Below are 23,832 nucleotides of genomic sequence, written 5' to 3'. Positions count from 1 at the left end.
AGTATTAAAATACCTTTTAGATATTCGTAGATAACATTAATTCAAAAATAAAATTGGAAACCTTCAGAGGCGTAAAAAAGCTAAGCACAGAGCTTGAATTTGAAAATAAATAAAATTAGAAGGAGTATTAAGCATTAATATCCTTCTAAGTTGAGTGGTTTTCATACCATAAAACGTCTGTTAAATTATGCTATTTACAGATGCTTTTCAAAACCTTTGATTAGGCCTGAGGGCAAGAAATGTCATTGACTATTTGTTAATAATTAAACGAATACAATGTATTTGCCATCCAACTTGTTGAGTCTAATTAGTGGCCAGGCATTTGACCTGCTTGATGAGCAAATCAGAATGCAATGAGGAAGATGTTTGCACTTCTCTATTCTCACTATCGATTGGCAATCAACAATCAGCGTGTCTTCTGCCGGATGCTGGCAGGCAATTGTAATAGAAATATTGCTGTCAAGTTCGGCAATGACTGATGTTGTATGCTAGAATTTGCATATTAATTGCAATAAAAGATGCCTTTGAGTACAAGCATAAATGATGCGAATCTAACCAGTCGCGTCACGATGTTATAAGTAACTACCCGTTGACACCCAAAAGTATGCAAAGGAAAAATTCAAGTTCGTTGTCTAAGTCATTCGTTTGGGAGGCATATTTAAACATGAAGCCCTAAAGCGAGCTAAATTTTTTTCACCACATAACACTTTAATTTGTCCACAAAGGCGGCAATATATTAACTTAAACCAAACACAAGTGGATATTTCATTTTAATTTGAGTGAAAACATATAAATATCTTTTACAAATCTCACAAGAACTAAGCTGGTAAAGCGGAGCACAATGAAATAATTAATAGCTGTTAAATAGAAAAATTTGATTATGAAAGATTTGTGAGTTCTATAATAACTGTAATAATATGATTAATCACCATAAAATATTAATATATGTTTCAATATTTTATTCTATATTGAAAGGGGAAGGAAACAAAACCATATTATTACTAGTTTCTAAAAATGTGTTTATAAAACTTGTTAATCCTTAAAGACGTTTTCATTAGCCATTCGTTCATTCTCGGAAAAATTAGCATTTAAATTATTTTTCTCCACATTGTGTTGATGGTTGTGCCCTGTATGTATGCCTCCCTATACTGAATTACACATTTAAAGTTTCTAGAAAGTCCAAAGAAATACAATATTTTGTTAGCTTCTGTTCTTGTTTTAATTAGTTAAGAATCGAATCAAAAACTACTAAGTATCTCTATGTATATTACTTAAATGATATAAATAAACTCATCATTTTAAAAATGGTTCTGTTACTAATTTAGCTTGTAAAAACGCCATTGTTTTACAAACACGGCTTACAATCCCAGCATTCAGTTGACGGTGGGGGTGTAAAAAATGGTATGCCTATTTCCTGAAGACCACATTATCTTTAACTCTTCAGCCCTCCCCGTCGATCCGCACACGATTTGAACTACTCAAATAAAACCAATTCAATTGAAATCTTCATTTTTTAATATTCAACAAATTGCGTTCTGTGACTTAGGATTCTTTCCCATCCATTGAAAGGGAAACCGAAAGTAGGGAAGTTTGGGAAAAATAACAAGGAATTGTGTAGGATTGGGTGGCATTAAAGCTGCTTTGAATGCAAGCAACTCAACTTAGGCCTCGGGGGCAACGGGCAGATGGGCACCCTGGGGCTGGAATCCGTTCTCATCGGCGATGTAGGTGACTTCGTAGGTGACACCATCATCACCAATGAAGCGGTAGGATCCCTGGACGGAGATGGCCTCGTTCTCGGTTCCAACGTCCTTCAGCTTACCAGCAGCATTAGCCTCCTGGCCATCGCTAGTCGCCCAGCTGTGAAGGAAGTCAGCATCAGTTAAGGATCTTTTTGGGGCAGCTCTCATTTAACTTACTTGTAATTGAAGCCCTCGGGTCCAACCTCGGATTCCGATCGCACGATCGAAACATCAGCAGGAGCGGCCAGAGCCAGGGCGAAGAGGGCAACGAAGACAATCAGGAACTTCATGGTGATTCTTGGTTGGTGTTTTGATCTGCGGTTATCGAACAGTTCACGACGAATGGTAACGATGGTGGCCCGTGTAAACCCTTTTATAGTTGGCAAACTGTTGGCGATTGTTCAAAGCGTGGCCGAACTAGTCAAACGTGTAGAAGACATAATCAGCAAAGTCAATGTTAATGTGAAAAGTCTGGTTTGGGTTTCATTTTCGTTTGCTGTTCGAGCATTTATAGGCCTAATATGAAATTTAAATAAGACGATAGGCTGAAAAGAATTGCGCCCATAAATATTTAATTATTCAAATTTTAACCAGCTCATTGTGCTAGTATTATGTTTCTATAAATCCGCCCAAAGTCAGTGACGTCAATAAAGATCTGGAGCTTCCTTAAGATTTTAAAATTGTGTCTAGTTTATTCTTCGATCTTAAACATTTCTGCATTGGATTAATGTAGTCACTAATTAAATATTGGGAATATTTAGCTGAATTTGAGTTTCAGACCTCTCCTAGGCCACCAGCCTGAACTTGGGGTGGTAGCCAGTCTCGTCGGCCGTGAAGCTGATCTCGTACTTCTTGCCATCTGGAGCTGACCAGCTGGTCGAGCCCTGGACAGAAAGAGAGCCATCCTCTTCACCAGCACCTGGCTTCACCTCTCCAGTCTCAGTGCGCGAGATTCCATTGCTCGTTTCATAGCTGTGGTCGGAAGTGCAATTGTTTAGTTAACTAATTAATCAATGGATTTGAGTTGCAAGTTATTACATCGAGTATTAGCATTATGAAAGAACTTAAAAAAATATATCTTTTATACTGGAACCTTCAAATCATGAATCATGATAGCTCTTAAAATCTTACTCTTACTTAATTGAAATATAGTAAAATAATAAAATCATTGGAATTGGACAAGATGTCCTATAGTTTTTATAGAAACAATCTGGAGTAATAAATGAATACGATATTTTTTTCAAAAAGATTTACAAGATGATTTTGTACATTTCATCAAATATGTGACATAAAGCTACTGTATTTTTCTATATATATGACCAAAGTTCATAACCATTATTATCACATTCGGAGCCATTTTTAGGTCAGTTAGAAAATTAAAAAATAAATATCACTAGTTGTTCACATTTCCCAACCTTTAAGGCAATACCCACGCAAAGGAATACTTGTCGCCAGTGTTCTCGCTCTCCAGTTTGATGGTCTCCGCCTGGGCATCCTCCCCAGCGGGCAGGGCCAGACAAACCCCGATTGCCATGAAGGCTACTAGCCACTTAATATTCGAATGCATCGCGGGAACAATTCGTTTTCACAGTCTCCGTCACACTAAGCTGCACTTTACTGAGCTGCCATGCGATCGAATGACGCCCTTTTATACTAAGTCTCTGGATAATGTCCTCATCGGCGAAAAATGCAAAATAATAAAACAAATGAAAAATAAAGAAATCAGCTATAATGGAAACATTCAATAAAACACATTTTAATTACAGATTAACACTCTAAATACCCTGCACTAATCGTGCATGCAGGTATACCCAGTGGGAGGTAATGCATGCAATTACCTTGTCGACAGCCATTTGATAGACAGAATTACGTGTTATCTCGCCGTCAAGCTAAAGTTTTTTCTCAAATCACACTGCCTATACTACTCGTGGCTCGGAAAAAAACACGAATCATGAATATTTTTGTTTGTAAATCATGGATTGATTTAACAACTGGTATTTGTATACAAAATACCAACTCTAGCTTAAAAGATGTCTTCTAGTCGGTAGGCTTGTTCTGAGTTCCAACTTTTTGTTATTGTGCATTGTGATTTTGCCATTGTCATTTCTCATATTATCATTAAATGTATGAATAAGTACTAGCCCATGCATATGTATGTATGTATGTGAACACTTCTGTTGGTATAAAAATCAATTATTAATAGAAAATATCGATTGAGCACATAACATTCTCAGACCAATTTCTATATAACAGATTATTCCATATAAAGTCTTTTTTCAACTCTTTGGTAATTAAATAAATATGAAGGTATATTAAGTAACCAGTTTCGTATCGGTAAAAATGTTTAATAGGCAGATTTATAAGTAAACCATTACCTTATGCTAACTAAGGTTATTGAGCACCAACCTTCGTAAGGGAAAAAATAAAGAAAACAAAATTTTAAGTAATAAACACCATGGATTTCTGGTAATCATTTTTCATTTAATATTTAACAAGTTGAGTGGGTTGACTTAGTTCCCATCCTTTGAAAACAAGGACAAGATAGGTTTGGTAGGGATCGGAGTTATTAACAAGGAGTTGGGTAGGATTGGATGGCTTTAAAGCTGCTCTGGGTGCAAGCAACTCAACTTAGGCCTCGGGGGCAACGGGCAGATGGGCACCCTGGGGCTGGAATCCGTTCTCATCGGCGATGTAGGTGACTTCGTAGGTGACACCATCATCACCAATGAAGCGGTAGGATCCCTGGACGGAGATGGCCTCGTTCTCGGTTCCAACGTCCTTCAGCTTACCAGCAGCATTAGCCTCCTGGCCATCGCTAGTCGCCCAGCTGTGAAGGAAGTCAGCATCAGTTAAGGATCCTTTTGGGGCAGTTCTCAATCAACTTACTCGTATTTGAAGCTCTCGGGTCCAACCTCGGATTCCGATCGCAGGATTTCAACTTTGTCAGCAGGAGCGGCCAGAGCCAGAGCGAAGAGGGCAACGAAGACAATCAGGAACTTCATGGTGATTCTTGGTTGGTGTTTTGATCTGCGGTTATCGAACAGTTCGCGACGAATGATGCTGTCTGATGGCTGGGCCTCTCTTTTTATAGATAGAGGGCCAAACTTCGACGACCGAGCCCAACGCGGCCAAACTAGTCAAACGTGTAGTGTATAAAGCATAATGTGATAAATGTGTGAAATTAATTTCGGCCTAAAGCCAAATCGTCAAAAGGCCAATACAATATGTAAATTGGCCATCTTCTTCTGTATAGTTTGTCGCGTTCCCTTTACAGCTGTCTTCTTTGGGTTGTTGTTAAACTGGAGCTCTAAATTATAAAAAGATGCATTATCATTTTAACTCGCAGACCATCTCTCTGTTCTCAGACCTATTGCCAATAAGTTCCAAAAATCAAAAATATTTTATATGAAAGGTTATTTTTGTACTTATGTTTAAGAAAAAATATAATTTATTGTCATTATACACTTAAAATATATTTAATACACATTTTACTAATATGTTAGGTAAATCTTTATTAACTCATAAATGCAGTATAAGCTTTGCACTGCCTTGTTATAAATTGATTGACTTTTTATGATAAACCTTGTGTGTTGTGTCATTTATAATTATCTGTTGATAGCACGTTTTAATACAAATGACCCACTCCATGTTACAATTTCTGTTGCAACGTTTATAGAACTAATTGGTTAAATTTAAATATTTAAAACTTAGAGTTAATCAATCTTTATTAACTTATTTGCAAAAATGTATTCTTACAAAATGAATGGCATGGTCCATTTCAAGCAAAAAAAATCTTAACATGTGTTTATTTGAAGAATGTTTTAGAACATATGTATACCATATGTTGTAAAGATCGTTGGATTACATGGCGCGAAAATAAAAATTGTTGCTTTTTTCAGCAACCGAATTTTAACACAAATATTTTTAGTAACATTTTCTTTCATAACAGTTAAGGTTTCTTGGAAAGAAAAAATGTTTGCTGGCAATCTTAACCAAGTAAGAGTAAAATAAAATAAATAAAATCCATGCTATCTTGTATTGCTTCTTTGTTTATTTAAACATATACGACAAGCATACATTTTCACATTACTCCGTTGCTAAGGCCCAAAATAAATTGTGTTCAAATATTATATAAGTGCCCGATAAAAGCTACTCAAAACACTCTGGGATTTAAGCGGGCTAAATACTCAGTAAGCTTCCAATCCATTTAAACACACATTTTTCAATGTACAACTTTTTTTTATTAACAATTCAGGATTTTTGACATAGATTCTTTTTCCCTCGCAAAAATGGGCTAACAGGGCTTTTGCAGTTAAACTATATTAACAAGGAACTGGATAATCCACTATGGAGGACTTATGCCTCGGGGGCAACGGGCAGATGGGCACCCTGGGGCTGGAATCCGTTCTCATCGGCGATGTAGGTGACTTCGTAGGTGACACCATCATCACCAATGAAGCGGTAGGATCCCTGGACGGAGATGGCCTCGTTCTCGGTTCCAACGTCCTTCAGCTTACCAGCAGCATTAGCCTCCTGGCCATCGCTAGTCGCCCAGCTGTGAAGGAAGTCAGCATCAGTTAAGGATCCTTTTGGGGCAGCTCTCATTTAACTTACTCGTATTTGAAGCTCTCGGGTCCAACCTCGGATTCCGATCGCAGGATTTCAGCTTTGTCAGCAGGAGCGGCCAGAGCCAGGGCGAAGAGGGCAACGAAGACAATCAGGAACTTCATGGTGATTCTTGGTTGGTGTTTTGATCTGCGGTTATCGAACAGTTCGCGACGAATGATGCTCTTTGCCCGCTGGGTCACCACTTAAATAGCTGGGCAGCCCCATCGATTATGCTAAACTAAATGCTGAGTTCGGCTAATGCTGAACAGTTCAAAGCCCAATACGAAATGCAAATCAACCAATTTCGGCCTATTTCGTCGCATTCGCTTTACATAGTCGTTTTCGGTGGTCTTAAATAATCAGTTGTTAATAATATGCTTAGATAAAATTATATTAATAGAACACATTCTTCTAAAGTGAATTTGGCATTACAATTTAAATATTACATAATTCCTAGAACATGAATCAGTGCAATAAAAGCAATGATTTATTTTCTCATTGAATTTTCCAGCGCTCGTTTCCATAAAAATTAATTTAAGTTTTAAATAACAGCTTAGATCTATTATCCATTTTAACGCTTAATTTAAAATGCCCAGGGCGGACTTGAAATCATTGCTGCCAGCAGTTTGCTAAAAAAAAACAGGTTAAAACAAAAACACGGGTAGAGACGAAAACATAAAAAAATAGAATTTAAATATGTTTCCTAATACCTATATCCATATATACGAGTGGTTGAAATAGGACTAGTCATTAACAAGTTATGACCAAATATTGTAACCCCCGCTGGGTAGCATCCTTCAATTTTTTTTCTTGGAACATTTTCGTTTAATTTCGTCCTTAATTTAAATGGATTGAACATCTAATTCAAATTTGTAGAGGTTCTTCTGTCACTGACTTAATACGTTCTTTGTATTATGCGTATACGTAATAATCAAGGTCTCCCAAGACTCGCGAGTCAGGCACCACTCATTTTAAAGAGTCAAATAAGTAGTTCCGTGAAAATTAAAAAGGAAATCATACTTATTTGACAAAAGAATCAAACAATCTAACTTTAGGTAATTGTAAAATCTTCACATACCATTGAATACTTCAGATCGCTTTAATAATAACACTCTCTAATAGTTTAAAAGGTTTTCTAGGCTATGAAAACAAGTTGATACACCACTAGAAAATCTAAGGTTTTTAATCTAATTTCCAAGTAACGTAACTCAACCAAGAGAAAACGCTATAGTCGATGCCATCGACTATGAAGTACCTGTAAATCAGCTAAAGAGAGTGCGAGAAAGATGCAATTATTCTTGCTATTCCAGCGTCACCTAGCCCATAACACCAACTATCCCATAGTGCCCCTAGCGCCTTGGTGGCGTATTAGTAAAAACAGCGGATTTATTACATATGGTGTGAAATCTTAAATGAATAGTTCGATTTCAAAAACTTTTGCCAAGTAGATGAGTATTGATAATAAAAACAACACCTCCCTTAAATTTATTAAATAATATTAGGAAATGTACTTGCTGAAACAAACTTGTGCTCGCAAGAAGCTCAAGAATCTACATGCCGAGTCCCAACTTTCCAGCTCTTATAGTTTCAGAGGTCCGTATGAACGAACGGGCAGACAGATAGGCAGAGATCCCGGTGAAGAAAATATATCCTTTATGGGGTCGGAAACGCTTCCTTCTACCTGCTACATACTTTCGAATATGGTACACCCTTTAAATGGTAGCACTGGTTAAGATACATCCTTCAATATTATGTTTTAGGAGCTTTAGGTTGAAAACAACACTATTTATGTATTCATTTTATCTTTAATTTTAATTTGTTTACGTTTTTTGACTTAGATTCTTTTTCTTTCCTAAATATAGGATTTGAAAGTTAAACAATATCAACAAAGAACTTTGGATGGTTTACGCCTCGGGGGCAACGGGCAGATGGGCACCCTGGGGCTGGAATCCGTTCTCATCGGCGATGTAGGTGACTTCGTAGGTGACACCATCATCACCAATGAAGCGGTAGGATCCCTGGACGGAGATGGCCTCGTTCTCGGTTCCAACGTCCTTCAGCTTACCAGCAGCATTAGCCGACTGACCATCGCTAGTCGCCCAGCTGTGAAGGAAGTCAGCATCAGTTAAGGATCCTTTTGGGGCAGCTCTCCATCAACTTACTCGTATTTGAAGCTCTCGGGTCCAACATCGGAGTCCAATCGCAGGATTTCAGCTTTGTCAGCAGGAGCGGCCAGAGCCAGGGCGAAGAGGGCAACGAAGACAATCAGGAACTTCATGGTGATTCTTGGTTGGTGTTTTGATCTGCGGTTATCGAACAGTTCGCGACGAATGATGCTGTCTGATGGCTGGGTCACCACTTAAATAGTTGGACAGCCTCTTCGATTATGTTAAAAATATCCGAATTGGCCAAAACGTAATGTGATGAATGTATAATTTGAGTTCAGTTTAAAGCTGAATAGTTTAAAGCCCAACACGAAATGCAAATCGACCACTTCGGCCGCATTCGCTTTACACCGTCGCTTTCAGCCGACAGTAATACTATGCTCTTAATTATATGCCCATAAGCATCAATGAGTTTATTTTTTTAGTCCACCATATTCCAAACCGAAATTAAAGCTCTATTAAGTGAAGTGAGTTTTTCATTACGTTTGGGAAAGTAGTACATTTGATTTACATTAAAAGTAGAGTTTCCCACAGACCTTATACGAATTACAAAATATAAGAAAATAGTAATAATAATAAATATAACAAACAATATAACCACAAATATCATACACTATCTTTTGTTAATTTATTCCCCTGCATTTATAATGCTTATTTACGAACTCTTATCCAATTTGAGAACAATAAACCTTTGTTGTGTCAGTTGAAGCATTTGAAAACATTTTGCGTCGTCACTGCTTTTATTTTTAGAACAACAGTTCGTAACTCAATGAAATTTTATGTCTAATTGATTTTTACTACGTAAGTAGTACATTATGTAAGTTAATATTTCATGCATTTATTTCTTATCTTGAACTATTATCTGCGACTAACTATATCACAAATAGCTTAATAGATTTCAAAAAATTTTATAATTTTGAAAAAGGGAATTTATTTAAAAAATAAAATGTAAATTTTGTACAAGTTTACCATAACAACATATTACTACATTAGAATAGGAATTAATTCAAAATATCTAATATATGTTCTGTACACCTTCCCAATATTTGACAATAGTTGTATTGATTTTAGCACGTGGTGCCCCAAATAAATGTTGTAAAATTTTATTTATATTGACATTTAATAGGGTATCAGATAGTCGGGACACTCGTTAATATCGTTTCTTCTTCTTTTTGAATATGCATGAAGGTGTGTTTCCTTGACGTCAATGGTCCGATTCAACATAAATATAAATATAACAAACATCGTGTTTAATATATACTACCTTTGTTAAAGTATTTTCAATTAAATCATTCAAATAAGTATGGTTTTTTTAAATTTGTTTTAAAATATATAAAAAATTATTTTCAATAATATTAAATTTGAAGATTTGAATTTATTATTTTTGCTGTTTTATTTTTATTATTTTATTTTTGTGTAAGTGGTCTTTTAAAACAGACTGACGGACATGACTAGAGCGACTGGGAAAGTGAAAACTATTTCTTCTACGTGCTACATACTTTTTATCGACTTCAATATAATCTTTTACTTTACCGGTTATGTTTTTTGTAATTCTATTTTATCAATTGGAAGAGATGAGATACGTTATTATTTTTCAGAAACTTCAGATTCAAGTTAAAACCATTTATGTGTTCAATTTTTATTTTATATTTATTCGTATAGGCTTTTATGACGTAGATTCTTTTTCATTATTAACAAAGAACTTTGGATGGCTTACGCCTCGGGGGCAACGGGCAGATGGGCTCCCTGGGGCTGGAATCCGTTCTCATCGGCGATGTAGGTGACTTCGTAGGTGACACCATCATCGCCCACATAGGAGTAGGATCCCTTGACGGCGAGGGCCTCGTGATCGGATCCAACATTTCCCAACACTCCCTGGGCCTCAGCCTGCTGTCCATCGCTAGTTTTCCAGCTGACGAGGAGGAAAGGATTAGTTAGGCAACCTCTTCTGGGAGCTTAGGATGCACTTACTCGAAGGCGAAGTTCTCGGGTCCAACGTCGGAAAACGACTTCTCGATGTAGGCCTTAGGAACGACTCCGGCCAAAGCCACGGCGAAGAGAGCGACGAAGACAATCAGGAACTTTATGTTGACTTTTGGCTCGTTTGCTGATCTCGAGGAGTTCGATGCGAATGATATCGTTTGACTGCAAGAGGAAATCTTTACACACATAGTCCAATGCAATGCGCAGGCAAACTCTAAAACTAGCATATTGAATTTTAATATTTCCGAAAATTTATGATATAGAGTTCAGTTTTGCAAATATTAATGCGAAACGCATTTTGGCACAAACTATGTTATGATAAGATGCTCCTATAGGTCGTTCATTTATTGGTCCACATTGGCAATGTTAAACTAGCCGATTCATAAAAATATCCCTTTATGGATATGTGTTTCAAGTTATTCAACTTGTATTCAATAAGCAGATGAAGCTAAATTAAATCAGAAAACCAGACTGCGGATCGCACTAAATTCGCGAAACTAAACCCAATACCATAAATTTGAGTGTGACATGCATGTTTTTGTTAGATTAACCACTTGGAATAGTTTGCAAACTATGTATAAAAGACTTCCTCCTGCAGCCAATCGACATCATTCGCATCGAACTCCTCGAGATCAGCAAACGAGCCAAAAGTCAACATGAAGTTCCTGATTGTCTTCGTTGCCCTCTTCGCCGTGGCTCTGGCCGCTCCTGCCGATGAGGATATCTTGCGCTACGAATCCATTGTTGAACCCGAGAGCTTCGCCTTCAAGTAAGTGCATCCTAAGCTCCCTGAAGAGGTTGCCCAACTAATCCTTTCCTCCTCGGCAGATGGGAAACTAGCGGAGGAGCGACGGCTGAGGCCGAGGGAGTGGTGAAGAATCCTGGCTCCGATCACGAGGCCCTGGCCGTCAAGGGATCCTACTCCTATGAGGGCCCTGATGGTGTCACCTACACCGTCACCTACATCGCCGATGAGAACGGATTCCAGCCCCAAGGTGAACATCTGCCCGTGGTTTAAATCCTTTGAAGTGGATTGCTCAGTTCCTTGTTACTAATGCTTATTTGCCTTAAACTCATCTTATTCCTCTACTTTGAGGAGAAGATAGCCTAAGACAAAAACCTGAACTATTAAATATAAAAGAAAAATGAGTACATAAATAAATGTGTTTTGAAGTACAAACATTCTGCTCAGACTATAATTATTATAATAAGACTTGAAAGCAACTAAGTTGAGAGATTTCATTTGTACTATCTAGCTGTATGTTCGTCTACCCAAATATTTAGAGCAGCAAAAGTTGGCTTTTGGAGAATAGCCAATAGTCAAGTTCGCCCTGCTGAGAATATCTTTCGAAGTTCTTGAAATTCACCTGAGAGCAGTCAAGAGTTTGTCCATCAGTAATAGATATGTAAATCAAAAAGACATTAGCAAAGTGTGTTCAACTCACAATTGGGCATGGCAGCTACGTCAGCAGCTGAGTTAACTTAAAGAAGCTACGGCCGCAGTCAATGCGGTCGATCGGCTTATTCCAAAACTAGTTTGATCATTGTCGCTTTTTTTTTCATGCATATTAATATGGCCGTTTGGCTCTGGGGTGCTCTATGTTGTTTTGGCAGGGCAGGCATCTTCCAAATTTCATTAGCATCGCATGAAATTTAAATCAACGCCTGAAATTAACCTTCAAAACTTCGTTTTCATTCGCGGCCAGATCGCTCGCACATATTTCAATATGCGCCACTTTAATTATGTATTAATTACAAAGACAACAAAAACGCAAACAAGTTTGGCCGTGCCAAAAATTTGCAAATTTCTGCCGGCCGAAGGCCATCCAGGCAAAGTCGCCAGACGAGACGACCAACACATCATTTCAACGTCCAACGGTGCGTATGGAAAATGTGATGAGAACAGCGACGCTGTTCTTCCACCTCTTGCGTCATACTTTTCTTTTCATTTCGCCTCGAACGAGTTTCGGTATATTCGCAGCCCTACCATAAATAGTTATGTTTAGCATAGTGAGCGAATTATAATCCGGGTTCAAGGGACGCTCTAAGTTTATGATCGGAAAAAACCTTTACACAGTTTAGGCTTATGTTAGATAATCCCATTTGACGTATGTATACTGATCTTAAATATATAAAATTTTTAGGGAATTTTAATTTTGAGGATCTTTAAGGGATGATTTAAAATTAAAAAATTGTAGAACTCTGTTTTATTTTACAACATGAAGAAATACTGATTATTACTGGCTACACCAATGAGCTATATTTAGTTGTGGGGCAGATGGTCACCCTGGGGCTGGAAACCGTTCTCATCGGCAATATAGTGCAGGGTGTAGGTCTGGCCATCGGGAGCCACCCAGCTGACGGATCCACGGACGCTGAGGGCCTCCTGGTCGGTTCCGGCGTTCTTCAGCTCAGCCTGCTCCTGGCGAGTGATACCATCACTAGTTTCGTAACTGAAAGCGAAAAAGTTTTTTTAAGTTCTTAAAAACGATTGTCGTTTAACCTTCTTTACGCAGTACTTTTGCTCTATATTAGAAACAAATATTTGTGAATTTTAAATATTTTAAGATCATATTTGGGTCATATGAACACTAAAGTTTCTTTCTCGAGCCAGAGTTTTTATTAAAGGTATTTGAGTAACTAAGGTATTTGAGTATCCCAATTTTTAATGGAGCAAAAGGTAATTTTTGTATTAATCCTGTGGGATATCCTTCGCTTTCTTTTCGTCACTCACCCGAAATTGTAGCCATCGGTGCCGATGTTGTCGTTGTCGTATCGCAGGATAGTGGCATGTTGGGAGTCATCCAGGGGAGCGGCACTGATCGAGGAGACCAGAACGAAGGCGCAAATGGCCAGGACACAGATGCTGGAGGACTGCATGTTTGTTTCGATTTTCTATTTCAAAATGTTCAGGGATAAGTTTTGACTTTAGCTTTGGACTGCACGCTCCGGTAGTTATCACAATTAGGCACTAACGAGTAATGTGGCGCCCTGTAATGGGTGTTGGGCTATTTATAACTGGCCAGGCCAACACTCCAAGTGCTACCAACCACACACACACACTGATGTGATCCGTGAAGTTCAGGTGGCCCATAACAAACACCTTAAATGCTAACACAATTATCTGTCTACCCATACGCACATAATTGCAGGCAAATGTGTGTGAGCTTGAGTGCCTTAAGCTTTTAATTGAACAAGCCAAGAGGTATAAAGACCATTAAGCGTTTGATGTGCGCTCGGATCTCATCACAATTGCCTCGCCACGGGAGCTGAAAGTAAAATCGAAGCCGAAGATGATGGGGCGAGTGATAATGAAATGTTTGGGCCTCTTGAAAAATAAATATTTGACCAATGCGCGTGTTTGCGAACAAGTACACAGACACACACATTTGGATCTGTGGCAATAGGTCAATGGCTATGTTTGCACTTATCAGCAAATTGTGATGAAAAAGATTATAGCCAAACGAGCAACCGAAATGGGTTTGAAGTAAAATCCCCAAGAGAAGTTAGCAGTGAGGAAGTTAAGATAAGTTAACTATATACATGAAAATATTCAGGAAATTAAGCAAAGAAAAGAACAAAATGTTCAGGAAATTAAGCAAAGAACAGGAAGAAGAAGGCGGGTTATGAAATCGTGGAGTTCCCATGAGCTTGAGTCTTAATTGCCCACTATATTAATAATTTAATTCTTTTTATTCGGCGGGGTGTTTCCTCATTTAAGTAATTCTTCAACTACCCAACTGGAGATCTGCAAAGTGTAAGGTATTTGGTTGATATCGAAGCATTTCCGCTCTGAGCTCCGGTAACTGCTGACACAATTTCCGATTAAGGCTGGGCGATTTAACCTCCAAAAGCCTCGAATCGAATCGAAACGAAACAAAAACCTCCAACGCCATTGCTTGTCAGCTGCATTTGCTGTTCAAGTAAAGATGCGGCACGAGAGATTCAAGATTACGCGGCTCATCATCATCATCATCATCTCCATCTCCATCTCCATCGTCAGCAGCCTGAGTGTTGGTTGATGACCTTAGTCAATAAAATAAAAACGATTTTTTACCAGCTAACCAGACAACAAAAGCCAATACCAAGCTCAGCCGACTGAGCCTGGGTTATGCCCTACAACACACCGGGGCGTATGCGTAATGTCAGTCCAGGCCATTTGCCGGCATTATAAATCATTCAAAATTGGTGATTGGTACACAGCAAGAATACGATAAAAAAAAGAGTTGTAGTAGTTAATAGTAGTTAATATAAATCTATTTCAAAGACTATAATTGTTTTAATTTAAATTTGTTCTTAAAAATTATTTAAAATGTTGTATTATAGGTAATTTAAAATGGCTAAAAAATACATAACAATTTTCTATATTTGCCCATTTATTCGAAATTATTAAATTTATACGCTTGCCAAAATATAAACATTTTTCTCAGTGCAGGCTGACACGTCTAGGCATTGAAAGGACTGATTATTTTGTAGTTTACGATTGATAAATGAGAGGAGCCTCGCTTAATTGCCCTTTTGCCCGAAGTTCTCACTTTCGTTGGCAGCTTTGTGGCTTCTTTAATTGTTGTTTGCTTTTTTGGCAACCTTTGTTGGGTGCTTTTTGGCGTTTATTGAACCGGTTTGGTCAGCTCACGCAGATCGGGGAACGCAGATCGCAGATCGCAGATCGCAGATCGGGGGATCGGTTACCGCATACAGTCCACAACTCAGGCGCGAAGAGCAAACGGGTTTGGAAGATACAAATGTATATGCTAATTCCCTGCCTAGAATACAATTCAATTTCGAGGGGTGAAAATTTATGCCCCTCCATATCGATATATACACATATATGTCTATATATATATATTTTTTAATTATGTATATAATTTCTATTGTTTGCCCGCCTCCTCCAGCTATCCGGTGGTTTTGCCTTATTTTAAACAAAGTCCAAAGCTATCACGTGATCAGTGCTCCACCTGCGGAAGATGTGCGCCCTGGGCCTGGAAGCCGTTCTCATCGGCCAGATAGTTGAGTTTGTAGTGGACTCCATCAGGTCCCACCCAAGTGACGCTGCCCTGGACGGCGATTGCCTCCTCGGGGGTGCCGGGATTTTTCAGGGTGGCCCTCTCCTCGCGAGAGATGCCATCGCTGGTCTCGAATCTAAGAGGAGATGTCTGTAAGCAATTTATTCCAAAAACTTCGCCTTGACCCTGAACCACCTACTTACGAGAAGGCATAGCCATCGCTGTCCAGGTTGACATCATTCTCGTATCGCAGTATCTGTGCCGTTTCGGCGGCATTTGAGGGGCACGCACAGAAGCTGGCCAGGATTAGGCCCAGCAGCAGTGTTAGTCTGGCCATCTGTCACCTGTAACCCGTCCTGTGCCAATCCGCGCATGCGACTAACTCGGATTGCGCAAAGGCCGTTCAATATATCCACATGCAATCCATATTAAGCCCAACGCGAACTGGGGCTAATTAACGGAGTGTGCAATAAAATGCGAATATCCAAATGACTCGAGCGGCGGCCAAAAAGCAGGCAAATCAAGTCGAAATGAAATTGAAAGCAGGCGATTTGCTGCGAAGACGCTCCAAAAAGTTCAAATGGTGTTGCCTTAACCCTCTAAATTAGCCTAAAACGTTTCAAAAATGTTGATGTGGATGTTGGCTTCGAATATTCATAGCAACGAGTTCTGTTTAAGAAATGAAGTATTTTTAAATAGAATTTATTATTTAACAGTTTCGAGTCGAATGCAACTGAAAGCATTTTTTAATTTTTACGAATTTAAGGTTCTGAAAACAAGTTAAAAAAATATTATTTTGATTTTATCCCAAATAAAAAAAAACGTAAACTTCCTAATGCTTCAAAAAATTTCATAATCCTTACGAAATATTTCATTTTTTGAGATTTACCTTTAAATATTTATTTAAAAAAAAACAATAGCAGTTACAAGTTAAAAAAACGAATCTTTAGAGCTTAAACTTTAAGCGCCCCCAGATATAAACGGCTAAATTTAAAATATAATTTCTTTAAATAAGAAAGAGTATGAGGAATCAATTATGCTTTACATAGAATTTCGCCGATTTTTTTGAACCACCGCTTTAACATGTATGAAAATACATACTTCTATCAAAAGTTTGCTAAACAGACAGAAATAAATTATAGGAACTAGCAATTATTAGGATTAACAACTAGAAAAATTAAATATTTTTTAAATGACATTGAAATTGGAAATGGCAAAGACTTTTTCTTAGGCCGAGCATTTCGCCTGCACTTGAGCCGAATTCGATGTGACCCAGTTCCCCAGTTTATTGACTATTTCTAAGCCCAACTAACGCAACTCATTGCCTGGGCAGGGCTCACTTTGTAGTTAATTTGTTGAAGACAAATGAAATCTGTGTATCTTGTCGCTGGGCAATCAATCAATCGCCAAACAGCGAACCGGGCTAAAGCCGAGCCAAAGCATCCAGCAACTGGTTAGGTAACCGGTGTGGGTCAAAGGAAACAAAACGAGAAACAGGTTTCTCCCACTCTCACTCTTTTTTTTCGGGTCTCGGCTTCTTTTGCTCAGGTAATTGCCACTTACACGCATTGCATTACATGGCCCAAGGAGTATAAATTGGCCACTCGCCGAGGGAATTGCAAGCATTGTCCGCAAGCTCCTCGAACCCAGCACTTGAGTCAACAATCCCAGCTAACCAATCCCCAGCTGCAAGATGAAGTTCACCATTGCCATCGCCTTCACCTGCCTGCTTGCCTGCGTCCTGGCCGCTCCGCCAGCCATCCAGCAGGATGCCCAGGTGCTGCGATTCGACAGCGACGTCCAGGCCGAGGGCTATAAATTCGCGTAAGTATTGACCATGCTCCCAGATTTCCAACTGTGTCAAGGTCGTTTCCTAACTGGTTTCTGGTTTTCTTTAGCGTGGAGACCAGCGACGGCAAGTCGCACCAGGAGGAGGGCCAACTGAAGGACGTGGGCACCGATCACGAGGCCCTGGTGGTGCGCGGATCCTACGCCTATGTGGGTGACGATGGCCAGACCTACACCATCAACTACCTGGCCGATGAGAACGGTTTCCAGCCCGAGGGCGCCCATCTGCCCAGGGCCGTTCAGTAAAGCGAACACAGGTCCCCGAGAGGTATCCGATTGAAAATCATTCGCCCATCAAGTTCCAGTCCAGCATAAATGTGTTAACTATGTTTAAGTTTCGTGTGAAAAGCATCATCATATTAAAATAAAATCCATTCACTTCAAGTATTACTCTCGGTCTTTCTTTTGGGATGTAGGTAATGAAAGCTCACTTGTATAAACAGAAAATATAAAGAAGTTTGGTTTGAAAAACATCATAATATAAAATAATATAATAATAATCGCTTTTTATTTAGGGACGTTAGTGATGAGAGCTCACTTATATAAACCGAATATATAAAGAAGTTTGGTCTGAAAAATATTATAATATTAAAGTACTAACCATTGACTTCAAGTATTACTCTCGCTTTTTATTTTTGGATGTTAGTAATAAGGGCTTACTAATATAAAGAGAAAATATAAAAAAGTTGGGGCTACAAAACATCATATTATTAAAACACCATCCATTCACCTCAAGTATCACTCTCGCTTTTTATTTTGGTATTTTAAAATATAAACTTGATAGTAAAGAGAGGAACCAAAGTAATAAATACCACACTAAATCAATAAGAATAATAAACGATAATCTTTCTATTAAAATGTTCATTATTAAATAGGAAACTTCTTTTGGCAATTTTAAAGTCACAATTCTAGGGATTTTGGTTTAGTTTTTTGCCAGACGTTTATTATTCAATAGCGCCAGCTTTGGTTGACGCTCACAAACAATTGTTATGTCGATCTATTGTAATTACAATTACAATTTTAATGGAATGTAAAATTAAAATTAAGAGATAATGATATCTTATCTTTAGAAAATGCCATGTGTTAAACCACATTTGTTATTATCTTAATAAATACATACTTACCTGCTTTAAAAAATATTTTAAAGTATTTTAAATAATGTGCGACTATTTAATTTTTACATTTCACTTCCACTTTTTACTTGCATGACTGCTAAAGTGCTTAATTAAATGTTAAATAATAAAGTTTTAGAACCACCGTCAGCAGTTAAACCAATAGTTTTTAGTATTCTCAGATTTCCTGTTATTTTTGAATCTATTTATTTTTCAGGAATTGCACCTCTTGATGATTTAAATTTATTTACTGTCAACTGTGGTTTTTTAACCCGAAACAGGCTTCCGATTCGATTCACCTGTGCTTTCTGTGCCCGATGCTTCTGTTGCTGCAGGGCGAGTTGTCCGTCCCACTCTGCCACAAAATATGAATACCCATGGATTATCAAAAATGTTTGGCTCGTTGTCTTCGACTTGGAAGTGATTGGATTGATTGATTCACGAAAAATGCAAATGATGATGATGAGGTATTTCCTAAAAACGGCGTCGATTTGTTTGCCTTAGAAGTTTTTGTTTTACGTTATTATTTGCGTCTTGGTATGGTTGTTGTGCTTTTTTCATGATGTTTTTGTGCGTTTTTCAAGCCAATTTGTTGGTTTTGGTGCCCGGCGTGTAATTAGTCATTTTTATTTTCGACTGACTTTTCTTCGATTGGCGGCCTCCGATCCGACTATATAAACGCCTGGACAGGGCCACAGACATCACAAATCAAGTAACGTTGACTAGCCGCTAGGTCGCAAGTTCCCATCGAATCCTCAACCAATCAACCGAAAAGAAAATCCCACAGAGCCACCATGAAGTGCACAGTTGCCATTGTTTTCGCCGCCCTCTTCGCCGTCGTCCTGGCCGCCCCCGCCGCCGATTCGGAGGCCCAGATCCTGCGCCTGGAGTCCGATGTCCAGCCCGAGGGCTACAAATTTGCGTAAGTCCTTCCAAGCCGGGATTAAGCCAGGATTATAACCTCCCCCTTCTCCCGCAGTTTGGAGACCAGCGATGGCAAGAAGCACGAGGAGCAGGGTGAGCTGAAGAACGTGGGAACCGAGCAGGAGGCCATCGTGGTCCGCGGCTCCTACTCCTTCGTGGCCGATGATGGTGTCACCTACACCGTCAACTACATCGCCGACGAGAACGGATTCCAGCCCGAGGGTGCCCATCTGCCCAATGTGCCCATTGGCAACTAAGCGGATGCGGATACGCTAACCGAGAGCTGTTCTATGTATAATGGTTTCTAGTTGATTATTAAATAAACGCGGCAAGAAAATCGAATATCAACCTGTCTATCCATTTATTCAGGTAGAACCCATTTGTAATTACAGGAAAAATTATGCGGTAAGGCTTAAGATGCAGGAACAGGTTAAAAACCTTTTAAAACGGTAAAGAAAATGGCTTAAAAAGTATTTGAAAAACAAAAGATGTAACATGTTTCAACCCGGCTTCTGCACTTAAAATTATTTTTTAGAGTCTACTTTTCGAGATACTTTAAATCCATAAATATTGGGAAAACTGACAACAATTAAGGGCCCTTATAAGATCTTTAAGATAATATTCATAACGCTGGGCAATTGTTTTTCTACACCATAACAAACTGAAATTGCAGCGCTAAATGGAATGGTGCACGGTAGCCCAAATAAATGGCATGTGCTATTTTAAATGACCAAGTTATAAAAGTTAACTGAGACCAACAGAGATTACCCCTAACAGTAAACTCCGGCTTGCCAAAAAAAAACCTAAAACCGTTTTCATTATTAGCATGCATTCGTTATAGCAGTAAACAAACTCTTCTGCCGAATTTGGATGATACAAGGTGTATAAAATAAAAGCTCTAAGTTGCTCGAAAGATCACCGACCGGTGGATTCACCCCTTTCATCCCCGGCCAAGCGCAGCCATCGAATGCAGCCGGTTGGGCGACAATAGTTTGAAGTTTGAGGTGACCAGTCCAGTTTGACCGGAAACAATGCTGAAATAACGATGCGCTCATTATCGCCACAGATCTACATAAATATTAGCAGAACTCATTTGCAATCCGTCGAATTCATTGCCACCTTTGACTTTTGCATTTCGCGATTTTTGGCGTATAAAAGCCCCCACCCAGCTGCAGTGGAGCATCAGACAGTCACCAGCTTTCTATCCCTATACAACATGAAGTTCCTCATCGTCTTCGTCGCCCTCTTCGCCCTGGCCGTGGCCCGCCCCAACGATGTCCAGACCGTGAGGCAGGATTCCGATGTGCAGCCCGACAAGTGGAGCTCCAACCTGGAGACCAGCGATGGCACCAAAATCGACCAGCAGGGACTCGTTAAGGACGTTGGCACTGAGCACGAGGCCGCCGTTGTCCACGGATCCTTCTCCTGGGTGGATGAGAAGACCGGCGAGAAGTTCACCATCACCTACGTGGCCGATGAGAACGGATACCAGCCCCAGGGCGCCCATCTGCCCGTGGCCCCAGTTGCTTAAACTGTCCTCGATCACAAAACGAAAATTGTTCATTCAGAGACTAAATAAAATTGATTGTTAATTGCAAATAATATAAACCGTTTTTAGTCAATTCTGGAATGGTTTCAGAAATGTACGGCCTAAGATGTGCAAGCTTTACGCAAGTACAGACATTTATATAAAGATTTTGAATTAAAATCAAAATACATTTTTAACGCTCATTAAAAAAATGCTTTTACAAGTTTTTCCTACTTTGGAAATATTTTCGGGGGTTGCCACAAAAACCCGTCAATTCTTCTTGAGTTTAACACCAAGCAGTATCTGTGGCAAAGCGATATACATGTACATAACGTACAAATAGGTTATTTTGTACCTAAATCATAAAAAATATAATAAATGGGGATTGCCAGAGAAACCCCTCACCTTTGAAATCTCTCAGAGTTCTTACGAACATAAATATAAATTCTTCCCGAATTAAACTCCAAGCAATATCTCCAAGCAATATCTACATAACATACATATAAGTCATTTTGTTCCTAAATCTTAAAAAAATATGTTAAAAAGGGATGGCCAGAGAAGCACCTTGCCTTTAAATTCTCACAAAAATGTTATAAACATAAATATAAATTCTACCCAAATTAATCTCCAAGCAATTATTTCAATATGTCAAATTGTACCTTATTCTTAAAAAAAAATAAAATGGTTCCTTTGTGCTTAGAAACATGCATTTTTCGAAATGTTTCATCATCTTATTGTTTCGAAACTACGTTGTTATAAATGTTTTTATTATATTCCTAATTATTGTTCTTACATTTGTTATTATTGTTTTATACACAGAAAGAAAATCTTTTAGATTTTATTATGTCATTGAGCGCCAATCTAAGGGTAATACGATTTAATAACATTTCTGGTTTGTATAATTCGTTTTATCAATTTAATATTTAAAATTTGCATTTCTGAATGCGTTAATTATTTCATTTATTTCTTAGCGACCACCACCCTAGCAACAGGTTATAAATATCAAACTTGTTGCACTAGATCTGAAACCATTGATTTAACATCAAAAAAAAAACAACCTAGAAAGTAAGTAAGCCGAAGCTCGTATGCTCTTAGGGTAAGATCACAAATTTAATTAGGGTAATATACAGTTCTTACCCTAAGAGAATAAAGTACCAAGAATCAGGTGGTCCAAAAAATTGATTTTAATTTTACCCGACCTTAGGCTGAAGTGATTACTAATTTTTACAAGCATACATTTTAAAGAAAAAATCATTTGCAAAAACATAAGGCCTTTCGATGAAAAAAAAATCATGGTGCCTTTTTATGATATGCTACAAAATGAAATACCCTCTAGAAGGGTATGAAAATGTCAATAAAGCCATTTGCATTTTGCAAAATCTAGAGCTACTTTTGGCTTCTTTAATTTGCATTTCTAGCGTATAAAAACCCCTCCTCAACTGCAGTGGAGCATCAGACAGTCATCAGCTTTCTATCCCTATACAACATGAAGTTCCTCATCGTTTTCGTCGCCCTCTTCGCCTTGGCCGTGGCCCGCCCCAACGAAGTCCAGACCGTGAAGCAGGATTCCGATGTGCAGCCCGACAAGTGGAGCTCCGTCCTGGAGACCAGCGATGGCACCAGCATCGACCAGCAGGGACGTCTTGAGGACGTTGGCACTGAGCACGAGGCCGCCGTTGTCCACGGATCCTACTCCTGGGTGGATGAGAAGACCGGCGAGAAGTTCACCGTGACCTACGTGGCCGATGAGAACGGATTCCAGCCCCAGGGCGCCCATTTGCCCGTGGCCCCCCTTGCCTAAATTATTTAAAAGACTAAAATAAATTGATTGTTAATTGCAAATATCTAAATGTGGTTTTTAATCAGTTCTGGGCAGAGTTTTTTTGTCAGATTTGTATTCAAACAGCACATTTCTGCTCTTGGGCTAGCCCTATTCCAAAAATATACAAATATTTTAAAATGTAATATATATAAAATGAATATTGATATATCATATAAAAGGTGTTGACCCGAAAACACCCGTTTTTTTACAGTACAAACTGTGAAATTGTGATTTCGAAGGCTAACATGATTACTTTTTGTGTTTAATTTATTTTGGTGAACTTGCCTCTATGCCTATACTTAAACTTAATTCTGAAATTATGATGGGTTCTTAAAGAAGTTCTCAAATGAAAATTTGAGTGTCAAATGAATAAAACACAACTGTTAATTGTTTTATTATTAAATAATAAAATGCTAATAAAATTAAACTATAATTATTTTATTATTATTGGCAAATAAATAAAACCCAAATATTAAAAAAAGAGAAACAAGGGGTACCAGAAATATTTTTCCAGGAATTTTGATGGACGAGATTTTACCTCAAGTTTTACTTATTTCATTGAAGGTTATGGGCTAGGTAAAAAAAATCTGATTTGCTGACCTGTGTTAAAAATTAAAGATTAGTTAAATTTATTTTTTATGAACTTTATTGTTTATATTGGATTCTTTAAATAATTTTTAAGATTTATATTTTTAAATGCAGATTTCGTCTAAACACTTAAAATATTGTCATATAAAAAAGTTTGCTAACGTAACATAATATAGTATAATAATATACTCTTAATGAATTAGAAAAAAATTAGTTAGAATATTTTTCGTTTGAATAACAGCTGTAGGATGTATATGGCCGATATTTCGCCATAATTTAAAATATGATCCCTAGCGCAGATTTGCATGGAAAAATCATAAAGACAAGTATAAACTTAAGTAGATCTGCACAGAACAAAAGACGATTGAGAAAGTTTCAAGATCGCAAGCATTTGATCTCAAACTGTGGAACGTGTGTATGTATGTTGTCTGCTCTTCGATACAGACATCTGGTTGCACACCTTTTGATAGGGTAAGCAAATATTGGCAAAACTTATTTGCATATTG

General features: G+C 38.3%; 13 protein-coding genes across 15 annotated transcripts; 5 read left to right on the top strand and 8 right to left on the bottom strand.

Annotated features, from left to right (window-relative positions):
- Positions 1 to 1,497: 1,497 nt before the first annotated feature.
- On the bottom strand, positions 1,498 to 2,275 carry LOC119553876 (larval cuticle protein 65Ag1-like). Its single transcript, XM_037864535.1, has 2 exons — positions 1,920 to 2,275; positions 1,498 to 1,860 (listed from the first exon to the last, which is right to left on the bottom strand). Exons 1-2 carry the CDS (start codon positions 2,030 to 2,032, stop codon positions 1,662 to 1,664), a joined length of 312 nt encoding a protein of 103 aa, XP_037720463.1. The 5' UTR covers positions 2,033 to 2,275; the 3' UTR covers positions 1,498 to 1,661.
- LOC119553875 (larval cuticle protein 65Ag1-like) lies at positions 1,498 to 6,512 on the bottom strand. Of its 2 annotated transcripts, none has more exons than XM_037864533.1 (3): positions 6,357 to 6,512; positions 6,105 to 6,297; positions 1,498 to 1,667 (listed from the first exon to the last, which is right to left on the bottom strand). In XM_037864533.1, the coding sequence occupies exons 1-3, from the start codon at positions 6,470 to 6,472 to the stop codon at positions 1,662 to 1,664; spliced, it is 315 nt and encodes a 104-aa protein (XP_037720461.1). In that variant the 5' UTR covers positions 6,473 to 6,512; the 3' UTR covers positions 1,498 to 1,661. The 2 variants fall into 2 exon arrangements, with proteins under 2 accessions (XP_037720461.1, XP_037720462.1); XM_037864534.1 differs by lacking the exon at positions 1,498 to 1,667 and adding an exon at positions 4,203 to 4,376.
- LOC119553874 (endocuticle structural glycoprotein ABD-5) lies at positions 2,409 to 3,358 on the bottom strand. The gene is made up of 2 exons (XM_037864532.1): positions 3,176 to 3,358; positions 2,409 to 2,714 (listed from the first exon to the last, which is right to left on the bottom strand). The coding sequence occupies exons 1-2, from the start codon at positions 3,307 to 3,309 to the stop codon at positions 2,528 to 2,530; spliced, it is 321 nt and encodes a 106-aa protein (XP_037720460.1). The 5' UTR covers positions 3,310 to 3,358; the 3' UTR covers positions 2,409 to 2,527.
- Positions 4,203 to 4,795, bottom strand: LOC119553877 (larval cuticle protein 65Ag1-like). Its single transcript, XM_037864536.1, has 2 exons — positions 4,629 to 4,795; positions 4,203 to 4,569 (listed from the first exon to the last, which is right to left on the bottom strand). Exons 1-2 carry the CDS (start codon positions 4,742 to 4,744, stop codon positions 4,371 to 4,373), a joined length of 315 nt encoding a protein of 104 aa, XP_037720464.1. The 5' UTR covers positions 4,745 to 4,795; the 3' UTR covers positions 4,203 to 4,370.
- A 1,709-nt stretch (positions 6,513 to 8,221) lies between the features above and the next one.
- On the bottom strand, positions 8,222 to 8,679 carry LOC119553878 (larval cuticle protein 65Ag1-like). Its single transcript, XM_037864537.1, has 2 exons — positions 8,513 to 8,679; positions 8,222 to 8,453 (listed from the first exon to the last, which is right to left on the bottom strand). The coding sequence occupies exons 1-2, from the start codon at positions 8,626 to 8,628 to the stop codon at positions 8,255 to 8,257; spliced, it is 315 nt and encodes a 104-aa protein (XP_037720465.1). The 5' UTR covers positions 8,629 to 8,679; the 3' UTR covers positions 8,222 to 8,254.
- Positions 8,680 to 10,224: 1,545 nt separating this feature from the next.
- LOC119552517 (larval cuticle protein 65Ag1-like) lies at positions 10,225 to 10,686 on the bottom strand. The gene is made up of 2 exons (XM_037862135.1): positions 10,487 to 10,686; positions 10,225 to 10,427 (listed from the first exon to the last, which is right to left on the bottom strand). The coding sequence occupies exons 1-2, from the start codon at positions 10,684 to 10,686 to the stop codon at positions 10,229 to 10,231; spliced, it is 399 nt and encodes a 132-aa protein (XP_037718063.1). The 3' UTR covers positions 10,225 to 10,228.
- A 441-nt stretch (positions 10,687 to 11,127) lies between these two features.
- On the top strand, positions 11,128 to 11,516 carry LOC119552516 (larval cuticle protein 65Ag1-like). Its single transcript, XM_037862134.1, has 2 exons — positions 11,128 to 11,267; positions 11,327 to 11,516. Exons 1-2 carry the CDS (start codon positions 11,155 to 11,157, stop codon positions 11,514 to 11,516), a joined length of 303 nt encoding a protein of 100 aa, XP_037718062.1. The 5' UTR covers positions 11,128 to 11,154.
- Positions 11,517 to 12,675: 1,159 nt separating this feature from the next.
- On the bottom strand, positions 12,676 to 13,461 carry LOC119554781 (endocuticle structural protein SgAbd-6). Its single transcript, XM_037865825.1, has 2 exons — positions 13,233 to 13,461; positions 12,676 to 12,951 (listed from the first exon to the last, which is right to left on the bottom strand). Exons 1-2 carry the CDS (start codon positions 13,376 to 13,378, stop codon positions 12,762 to 12,764), a joined length of 336 nt encoding a protein of 111 aa, XP_037721753.1. The 5' UTR covers positions 13,379 to 13,461; the 3' UTR covers positions 12,676 to 12,761.
- A 1,983-nt stretch (positions 13,462 to 15,444) lies between these two features.
- Positions 15,445 to 15,841, bottom strand: LOC119554783 (endocuticle structural protein SgAbd-6). Of its 2 annotated transcripts, none has more exons than XM_037865827.1 (2): positions 15,708 to 15,841; positions 15,445 to 15,640 (listed from the first exon to the last, which is right to left on the bottom strand). In XM_037865827.1, the coding sequence occupies exons 1-2, from the start codon at positions 15,839 to 15,841 to the stop codon at positions 15,445 to 15,447; spliced, it is 330 nt and encodes a 109-aa protein (XP_037721755.1). The 2 variants fall into 2 exon arrangements, with proteins under 2 accessions (XP_037721755.1, XP_037721756.1); XM_037865828.1 differs by having other exon boundaries at positions 15,704 to 15,741.
- A 1,304-nt stretch (positions 15,842 to 17,145) lies between these two features.
- Positions 17,146 to 17,723, top strand: LOC119554784 (larval cuticle protein 65Ag1). The gene is made up of 2 exons (XM_037865829.1): positions 17,146 to 17,328; positions 17,403 to 17,723. The coding sequence occupies exons 1-2, from the start codon at positions 17,198 to 17,200 to the stop codon at positions 17,596 to 17,598; spliced, it is 327 nt and encodes a 108-aa protein (XP_037721757.1). The 5' UTR covers positions 17,146 to 17,197; the 3' UTR covers positions 17,599 to 17,723.
- A 1,464-nt stretch (positions 17,724 to 19,187) lies between these two features.
- On the top strand, positions 19,188 to 19,730 carry LOC119554782 (larval cuticle protein 65Ag1-like). Its single transcript, XM_037865826.1, has 2 exons — positions 19,188 to 19,386; positions 19,444 to 19,730. Exons 1-2 carry the CDS (start codon positions 19,259 to 19,261, stop codon positions 19,643 to 19,645), a joined length of 330 nt encoding a protein of 109 aa, XP_037721754.1. The 5' UTR covers positions 19,188 to 19,258; the 3' UTR covers positions 19,646 to 19,730.
- An 853-nt stretch (positions 19,731 to 20,583) lies between these two features.
- LOC119553892 (larval cuticle protein 65Ab1-like) lies at positions 20,584 to 20,990 on the top strand. The gene has a single exon (XM_037864559.1). It carries the CDS (start codon positions 20,605 to 20,607, stop codon positions 20,917 to 20,919), a length of 315 nt encoding a protein of 104 aa, XP_037720487.1. The 5' UTR covers positions 20,584 to 20,604; the 3' UTR covers positions 20,920 to 20,990.
- A 1,316-nt stretch (positions 20,991 to 22,306) lies between these two features.
- Positions 22,307 to 22,730, top strand: LOC119554101 (larval cuticle protein 65Ab1-like). The gene has a single exon (XM_037864850.1). The coding sequence runs from the start codon at positions 22,403 to 22,405 to the stop codon at positions 22,715 to 22,717; it is 315 nt and encodes a 104-aa protein (XP_037720778.1). The 5' UTR covers positions 22,307 to 22,402; the 3' UTR covers positions 22,718 to 22,730.
- The last annotated feature ends 1,102 nt before the right edge of the window (positions 22,731 to 23,832 follow it).

Source organism: Drosophila subpulchrella, chromosome 3L, assembly GCF_014743375.2.
Source record: "Drosophila subpulchrella strain 33 F10 #4 breed RU33 chromosome 3L, RU_Dsub_v1.1 Primary Assembly, whole genome shotgun sequence".
In the NCBI taxonomy this organism is placed as follows: Eukaryota; Metazoa; Arthropoda; class Insecta; order Diptera; family Drosophilidae; genus Drosophila; species Drosophila subpulchrella.
The sequence above is the reverse complement of the archived record's forward strand: the minus strand, read 5'-3'. Positions and strand labels throughout refer to the sequence as shown.

Bases quoted from the DNA above. Each gene is read 5' to 3' on its own strand.
- LOC119553892 (XM_037864559.1), top strand. From the start codon at position 20,605: ATGAAGTTCCTCATCGTCTTCGTCGCCCTCTTCGCCCTGGCCGTGGCC.
- LOC119554784 (XM_037865829.1), top strand. From the start codon at position 17,198: ATGAAGTTCACCATTGCCATCGCCTTCACCTGCCTGCTTGCCTGCGTC. The intron at 17,329-17,402 runs GTAAGTATTGAC...GGTTTTCTTTAG, and splicing joins GCCGAGGGCTATAAATTCGC to CGTGGAGACCAGCGACGGCA.
- LOC119552517 (XM_037862135.1), bottom strand. From the start codon at position 10,686: ATGTGTGTAAAGATTTCCTCTTGCAGTCAAACGATATCATTCGCATCG. The intron at 10,428-10,486 runs GTAAGTGCATCC...CCTCCTCGTCAG, and splicing joins CCCGAGAACTTCGCCTTCGA to CTGGAAAACTAGCGATGGAC.
- LOC119553874 (XM_037864532.1), bottom strand. From the start codon at position 3,309: ATGCATTCGAATATTAAGTGGCTAGTAGCCTTCATGGCAATCGGGGTT. The intron at 2,715-3,175 runs GTGGGTATTGCC...TTCCGACCACAG, and splicing joins GGCGACAAGTATTCCTTTGC to CTATGAAACGAGCAATGGAA.
- LOC119553878 (XM_037864537.1), bottom strand. From the start codon at position 8,628: ATGAAGTTCCTGATTGTCTTCGTTGCCCTCTTCGCCCTGGCTCTGGCC. The intron at 8,454-8,512 runs GTAAGTTGATGG...CTTCCTTCACAG, and splicing joins CCCGAGAGCTTCAAATACGA to CTGGGCGACTAGCGATGGTC.
- LOC119554782 (XM_037865826.1), top strand. From the start codon at position 19,259: ATGAAGTGCACAGTTGCCATTGTTTTCGCCGCCCTCTTCGCCGTCGTC. The intron at 19,387-19,443 runs GTAAGTCCTTCC...CTTCTCCCGCAG, and splicing joins CCCGAGGGCTACAAATTTGC to TTTGGAGACCAGCGATGGCA.
- LOC119552516 (XM_037862134.1), top strand. From the start codon at position 11,155: ATGAAGTTCCTGATTGTCTTCGTTGCCCTCTTCGCCGTGGCTCTGGCC. The intron at 11,268-11,326 runs GTAAGTGCATCC...CCTCCTCGGCAG, and splicing joins CCCGAGAGCTTCGCCTTCAA to ATGGGAAACTAGCGGAGGAG.
- LOC119553876 (XM_037864535.1), bottom strand. From the start codon at position 2,032: ATGAAGTTCCTGATTGTCTTCGTTGCCCTCTTCGCCCTGGCTCTGGCC. The intron at 1,861-1,919 runs GTAAGTTAAATG...CTTCCTTCACAG, and splicing joins CCCGAGGGCTTCAATTACAA to CTGGGCGACTAGCGATGGCC.
- LOC119554783 (XM_037865827.1), bottom strand. From the start codon at position 15,841: ATGGCCAGACTAACACTGCTGCTGGGCCTAATCCTGGCCAGCTTCTGT. The intron at 15,641-15,707 runs GTAAGTAGGTGG...ATCTCCTCTTAG, and splicing joins AGCGATGGCTATGCCTTCTC to ATTCGAGACCAGCGATGGCA.
- LOC119553877 (XM_037864536.1), bottom strand. From the start codon at position 4,744: ATGAAGTTCCTGATTGTCTTCGTTGCCCTCTTCGCTCTGGCTCTGGCC. The intron at 4,570-4,628 runs GTAAGTTGATTG...CTTCCTTCACAG, and splicing joins CCCGAGAGCTTCAAATACGA to CTGGGCGACTAGCGATGGCC.
- LOC119553875 (XM_037864533.1), bottom strand. From the start codon at position 6,472: ATGAAGTTCCTGATTGTCTTCGTTGCCCTCTTCGCCCTGGCTCTGGCC. The intron at 6,298-6,356 runs GTAAGTTAAATG...CTTCCTTCACAG, and splicing joins CCCGAGAGCTTCAAATACGA to CTGGGCGACTAGCGATGGCC.
- LOC119554101 (XM_037864850.1), top strand. From the start codon at position 22,403: ATGAAGTTCCTCATCGTTTTCGTCGCCCTCTTCGCCTTGGCCGTGGCC.
- LOC119554781 (XM_037865825.1), bottom strand. From the start codon at position 13,378: ATGCAGTCCTCCAGCATCTGTGTCCTGGCCATTTGCGCCTTCGTTCTG. The intron at 12,952-13,232 runs GTGAGTGACGAA...TTTCGCTTTCAG, and splicing joins ACCGATGGCTACAATTTCGG to TTACGAAACTAGTGATGGTA.